The sequence below is a fragment of the Pteropus vampyrus genome, unplaced genomic scaffold, assembly GCF_000151845.1.
Source record: "Pteropus vampyrus isolate Shadow unplaced genomic scaffold, Pvam_2.0 Scaffold278, whole genome shotgun sequence".
NCBI classification, from domain to species: Eukaryota; Metazoa; Chordata; class Mammalia; order Chiroptera; family Pteropodidae; genus Pteropus; species Pteropus vampyrus.
In genome coordinates this window covers 421,813-428,803 of record NW_011889059.1, presented here as the reverse complement: position 1 = coordinate 428,803, position 6,991 = coordinate 421,813, and the positions used below count along the sequence as shown (strand labels likewise).

At 48.0% G+C, this 6,991-nt stretch overlaps 1 protein-coding gene across 1 annotated transcript in view; it reads left to right on the top strand.

The window, feature by feature from the left end:
- FAT4 (FAT atypical cadherin 4) overlaps positions 1-6,991 on the top strand; it is a gene marked incomplete at its 3' end in the record, with an annotated part of 162,370 nt that overhangs the window by 123,283 nt on the left and 32,096 nt on the right. Inside the window, exons 8-9 of the mRNA XM_011375891.2 lie at positions 838-1,088; positions 3,037-6,989. Of these exons, the coding sequence (XP_011374193.1) occupies positions 838-1,088; positions 3,037-6,989 (4,204 nt within the window). The remainder of the gene's footprint in view (positions 1-837; positions 1,089-3,036; positions 6,990-6,991) is intronic.

Below are 6,991 nucleotides of genomic sequence, written 5' to 3'. Positions count from 1 at the left end.
ACAAGGGCATGTCTTTCTTGGTATAAAGGACATCTATTTCTTTACTACTCTCCAACTTTAAAAATTATGGACCACAGCCAGCTTCTGAAACTTCAAACTTAGGATCTTCTTCCCTGGCCGATCCCTCAGGAATATATACAGATAGTTTTCCTCTTCAGAAAGAGGAGGGAAGCTATTCTCAGTGGAAAGCCCAGTCGGTTAACCAATCTGGTTAGCATCAAAATGTCCATGAAGATGCCACACCTCTCCTGACAGTAAGAAAGCAAAGCAGCATGGCTGCGTGAGGGGTGACAAATGAGAGAATTAGTAACTAGGAATGCTCTGTATAAATAATCAGCTCCTCAGTCATTCTGGAGAGTCAATATGTGTCAAATACAGTGTTTTGACTTGAGAGAAGAAGATCTTCAACTGATCTTCTTTGGGATGTTACGGCGCACAGCGGAAAACTATTTTTTAGATTCGTTTAACAGATGTTCATTTGTGATCCTGGCCCTTAACCACAATATTAGAGCAATGCTCTGATTTATGCTTTTAGGCTTGTCTGTTTAAAACGCTACAGTCTTCTGGGTGTATTTTGGGGTCTTGCATGATTTAAGAAGCCCACAAACCTTGAGAGGATCTGCTCGAGGTCATTGGACATCTCACAATAAAGACTGTCAGTGTGATATTCACATAAAATTTGAAATATTTATCTCCTAGCCGTATTGTTCTTTGTTGCGTGATCTTACTTACAATGTCTTTCTTTACATTTCTGCCTCAGTTTTTGAATTACAGTAAATAGATGCTGCACAGTATTATAACTGCAGGAATCACGGCCCCCTCCGCTCTCTGCTTCAGTTACAGGATCATCGGTGGAAACTCTCAGTTCACCATCAACCCATCCACGGGACAGATCATCACCAGTGCGTTGCTGGACCGGGAAACAAAAGATAATTACACCTTAGTGGTGGTCGCCAGTGACGCTGGATCCCCAGAGCCTCTTTCCAGTTCCACCAGTGTGCTGGTCACGGTGACCGACGTCAATGACAATCCACCAAGGTTTCAGCATCACCCATATGTCACACACATCCCGTCTACAACGTCTCCAGGTAATCAAATCAACTCTTGGGTCATGAATAAACAGAAACTATGCACTGGACATGCTCTTTAGATACATTCTGTTATTTTAACATGTTTATTTTTGATATAGCCTAAGTTTGCATATGCTCTAAAATTCACCTTTTTTTGCCTAAGAAAATTAAAGGAACGTCGAATCTCATAAATTAATTCTTTCTTTCCAGACCAGCTCTGTTTAAGATTTTGTAATCGCCATATCTTTCCTAGTACTATTTCCTAATCTTACTTGAGTATTCTTAAATAATTAAAATAGTAGCATGACAGTTAAATGGTTAAAATGACTTTGGAGTTGAGGAGGGTCCTGCCTGGAGATGTAATTTGCGTGCGAGTCCCCTGAGAGGAGGGACATTGTCTCTTTTTTTCATGCCAGATCCTGGCACCTGAAACATCTGGGGAATAATAGGCATTCAACTCTATTTGTTGGTGGAAAACGAATATTTTACTGCAGTGCTTCATAGATACATTTTCAAAATGTCTAATGAATGAATAGTTCTAATAAATTATTATTATTTCTATTATGATTTTATTCCAGTTTTGAGAGATGCAGGTTTGTTTGTTAGTAAGTTTACGGAGCCATTAATGAACCACGTTTGTATTGACGATACGTATTTATTATGCTGCATCGCTTTTAAATTTAGTTTGGTTTCATTTGCTTGTTTGAAAAGAATGACATGCTCTCTCAGGAACATCATCTGCCATCTGTAGTGTGTGAGAGGAGTTTTCAAACAGGAAAAGATGCAAATAAAGACCATAATTAATTTAATTGTCCTTGCTTTAAAATATTTTTAATTAGGAGAAAAAATAAATGGAGCCAGGATTCCTCCTCTCAGTGATCTTTGATCTTGTAGTCACTTGAGACTGTCTAATTGCTACCAATTGAAAGGGTACAGTTCATAAATTTTTGTGCCAACTTTCTATCCAAAAGAAGTGCCCATATACGGGTCATAAGTCCCTGGCGAAGGTCTTCGTCTGCAGTGACACTGGCGGCAGCGTCCAGTCATGTCCACCATGTGGCGATGTGTGGCCTCTCTACAGAGAGGGAAGGCTGAAGCATCTTCTCCGCGTGAGACGTAATTAGTCACAATCACTTGCCCCCCCTTTTTTTTTTTTTTAAATAAATGACTTTCAGTTTTGTCAGAAACCCTCTGCGGGGATAGGCGTGCAGATTTGGGAAAGGTTTCTGAACGAGCATCTCGAAAACACGGCCTTCCGGCAGCGTGTCTGCATGTCTCCACCAGCCTGTTCCATCGGCATGCGTCCCAAGCGCTCACTTTTGGAATCACACGAGGTCCCTTCTCAGCTCTTACTTCTTAGCACTTCACAATTGTTCTAGTTGATGTATAGAGTTATATGTACATATATGCATATGTAGAGGATTTGCCTCCATGAGATAGCAGCTCACAGGGAAAAGAATTTTGCAGGAAATAGTGGGTATAGGGAGTCAACAGTCATTTTTCAACATCATTTGTGTTGATATGATCACATATATGGTAATTCAAAGATGTTTTAAGAAATAATCGAGCAATTATCTTTTCACGCTGGGCAGAAGCGTAGCTGTCCGAGCTCACGTGTCAACATGCTGTTGGCAGTTGTGTGATGTACAGGTTTTCCCCCTGGGAACCATGTCGTGCGTTGATCGGCCATTGCTCTTCTCTGTGCTTCTCTCTAAGGCACACGGAGTGGTGTGAACTCCCGCAGACCGCATAGGCTTCAGTCAGAAAACAGCAGGCCAGCCCCCGAAGACCACCATTGAGTAGCTTTGAGTTGGGAACTTCAGAGATGATGTAGGAGACACTGTTCTCCCCTTAACCACGAGAAAGTAAAACCACATAGGCAGCAATACAGTGTTTTATACGCATAAGCTCCTGTGGAGGCCGTATTCGGGGTCCCTGTGATAACTGCGTGCTCCCTCTTTTATAGGTTCCTTCGTCTTTGCCGTCACAGTCACAGATGCTGATATCGGACCCAATTCTGAACTGCATTACTCCCTTTCGGGTAGAAACTCTGAAAAATTTCACATTGACCCGCTGAGGGGAGCTATCATGGCAGCTGGACCACTAAACGGAGCCTCAGAAGTGACGTTCTCTGTACACGTGAAAGACGGTGGCCCATCTCCAAAGACAGACTCTACAACGGTGACTGTCCGATTTGTGAACAAGGCAGACTTCCCTAAAGTGCGAGCCAAAGAGCGAACGTTCATGTTCCCCGAAAACCAGCCGGTGGGCACTCACGTCACCACTGTTACGGGGTCCTCCTTGAGAGGCGAGCCTTTGTCCTATTACATTGCAAGTGGGAATCTCGGCAACACGTTCCAAATCGATCAGCTAACTGGACAGGTGTCCATTAGCCAGCCTCTGGATTTTGAAAGGATCCAAAAGTTTGTTGTATGGATCGAGGCCAGAGACGGAGGTTTCCCTCCTTTTTCCTCTTACGAGAAACTCGACATCACCGTGTTAGATGTCAATGATAATTCCCCGGTTTTTAAGGAAGATCCATTTGTAGCTGAAATATTGGAAAACCTTTCTCCTCGCAAAATACTTACTGTCTCAGCGATGGATAAGGACAGTGGGCCCAATGGACAGATAGATTATGAAATTGTAAACGGCAACAAAGAACACAGTTTCAGCATCAATCATGCTACTGGTGAAATTAGAAGCATTCGACCTTTAGACAGGGAAAAAATCTTGCAGTATGTGCTGACCATAAAGTCCTCGGACAAAGGGTCCCCTTCTCAGAGTACCTCAGTGAAAGTCATCATTAACATTTTAGATGAAAATGATAATGCCCCCAAGTTTTCTCAAATATTCAGTGCCCATGTTCCTGAAAATTCTCCATTAGGATACACAGTTACACGTGTCACAACTTCTGATGAAGACATCGGTGTAAATGCCGTTAGTAGATATTCTATAATAGACAGAAGTCTTCCATTTACAATTAACCCCAGCACGGGGGATATTGTCATTAGTAGGCCTTTGAATAGAGAAGATACGGACCGTTACAGAATCCGAGTTTCTGCACATGACTCTGGCTGGACCGTAAGTACAGATGTCACAATATTTGTGACAGATGTCAATGACAATGCTCCAAGATTCAGCAGACCCTCCTATTATTTAGATTGCCCTGAACTTTCTGAAATTGGCTCTAAAGTGACTCAGGTGTCTGCAACGGATCCTGATGAGGGGTCAAATGGACAAGTGTTTTATTTTATAAAATCTCAGTCAGAGTATTTCAGGATTAATGCCACCACAGGAGAGATTTTCAGCAAACAGGTCTTAAAATACCAGAATGTCAGCGGCTTCAGTAATGTGAACATCAACAGACACAGTTTCATAGTGACGTCTTCAGATCGGGGGAACCCTTCCTTACTTAGTGAGACAACTGTCACCATCAACATAGTGGACAGTAATGACAATGCACCTCAGTTTCTTAAAATTAAATATTTTACTCCAGTCACCAAAAATGTTAAAGTTGGTACAAAGTTAATCAGAGTGACTGCGGTAGATGATAAAGATTTTGGGCTGAATTCTGAAGTGGAGTACTTCGTTTCTGGTGAAAATCATTCAGGGAAGTTTAAACTGGACAACAACACGGGGTGGATTTCGGTGGCATCGTCCCTGATTTCTGACTTGAATCAGAACTTTCTGATCACTGTCACTGCCAAGGACAAAGGGAACCCGCCACTCTCCTCCCAAGCAACTGTTCAGATAGTTGTTACTGAGGAGAACTATCACACCCCCGAATTCTCTCAGACCCATGTGACCGCAGCCCTCCCTGAAAGCCACAGCATCGGGGCCATGGTCAGGACGGTTTCCGCACGAGACAGAGACGCGGCCATGAATGGCGTGATCAGGTACAGCATCTCCTCGGGCAACGAGGGGGGCGTTTTTGCGATCAACTCGTCCACGGGCGTTTTAACACTCGCCAAAGCGCTCGATTATGAGCTATGCCAGAAACATGAAATGACCGTCAGTGCCACGGATGGAGGATGGGTTGCAAGAACCGGTTACTGCAGTGTGACCGTCAATGTGATTGACGTGAATGACAATTCTCCGGTATTCCTCCCCGATGAGTACTTGCCGACCGTTTTGGAGAATGCCCCGAGCGGGACCACCGTTATCCACCTCAATGCGACCGATGCCGACTCTGGAACCAATGCCGTGATCGCCTATGCTGTGCAGTCATCTGACAGTGACCTCTTTGTCATCGACCCCAACACGGGAGTCATCACCACTCAAGGCTTCTTGGATTTTGAAACCAAGCAGAGCTACCACCTGACTGTGAAAGCTTTCAATGTCCCCGACGAAGAAAGGTGCAGCTTCGCCACTGTTAATATTCAGCTGAAAGGGACAAATGAGTATGTGCCGCGCTTCGTTTCCAAACGTTACTATTTCGAAATCTCAGAAGCAGCTCCTAGGGGTACGCTCGTGGGAGAAGTGTTTGCCAGCGACCGGGACCTGGGCGCCGACGGCGAGGTACACTACCTGATTTTTGGTAATAGCAGAAAGAAGGGATTCCAGATCAATAAGAAGACTGGACAGATTTATGTTTCTGGACTCCTTGACAGAGAAAAAGAAGAAAGGGTATCTCTGAAGGTCCTGGCCAAGAATTTTGGCAGCATCAGGGGTGCCGACGTAGACGAGGTCACTGTGAACATCACCGTGCTCGATGCCAACGACCCGCCCATTTTTAGTCTAACCGTCTACAGCGTTCAGATCAGTGAAGGGGTCCCGATGGGGACTCATGTGACCTTTGTCAGTGCCTTCGACTCGGACTCCGTCCCCAGCTGGAGCAGGTTTTCGTACTTCATCGGGTCAGGGAACGAGAATGGCGCCTTTTCCATCCATCCGCAGACGGGGCAGATCACCGTCACCGCAGAGCTAGATCGAGAAACCCTGCCCGTCTATAACCTCACGGTTTTGGCCGTCGATTCGGGGACGCCCTCCGCCACGGGGAGCGCCTCTTTGCTGGTCACCCTGGAAGACATAAACGACAACGGGCCCGTGCTGACCGTCTGCGAAGGCGAGGTCATGGAAAACAAGCGCCCGGGAACCCTGGTGACGACGCTGCAGTCCACGGATCCTGACCTGCCCCCGAACCAGGGTCCCTTCACCTACTACTTGCTGAGCACGGGCCCGGCCACCAACTACTTCAGCCTGAGCGCGGCCGGCGTGCTGAGCACGACGCGGGAGATCGACCGGGAGCAGATCGCGCACTTCTACCTGTCGGTGGTGACACGGGACTCGGGCGTGCCGCAGATGTCGTCCACGGGGACCGTGCGCGTCACCGTCATCGACCAGAACGACAACCCGTCGCAGCCCCGGGCGGTGGAGATTTTCGTGAACTACTTCGGCACCGTGTTTCCCGGCGGCACGTTGGGCTCGGTGAAGCCGCAGGACCCGGACGTGGCCGACACCTTCCGCTGCTCGCTGACGGCGGGCGTGGCCGGCCTGTTCAGCATCCCGAGGGGCACCTGCGACCTGAGCGCGCAGCCGCGGGCGGCGGACGGCACGTTCGAGCTGGCCGTGCTCAGCGACGACGGGCTCCACGGCCCGGTCACCAGCAGCGTCCGCGTGTTCTTCGCGGGCTTTTCCAACGCCACGGTGGACAGCAGCGTCGTCCTGCGGCTGGGCGTCCCCACGGTCAGGGACTTCCTGGCGAACCACTACCTGCCCTTCCTGCGCACCGCCAGCGCGCAGCTGGCCGGCCTGGGCACCGCCGTGCAGCTGTACGGCGCCCTGGAGCAGGACAACCGGACGCTGGTGCTGGCGGCCGTGCGGCGCGGCGGCGGCCAGTACGTGAGCCCCGGCGGCGTGGCCGCCTTCTTCGAGAGCATCAAGGAGCTGCTGCTGCGGCAGAGCGGGGTCAGGCTGGAGGC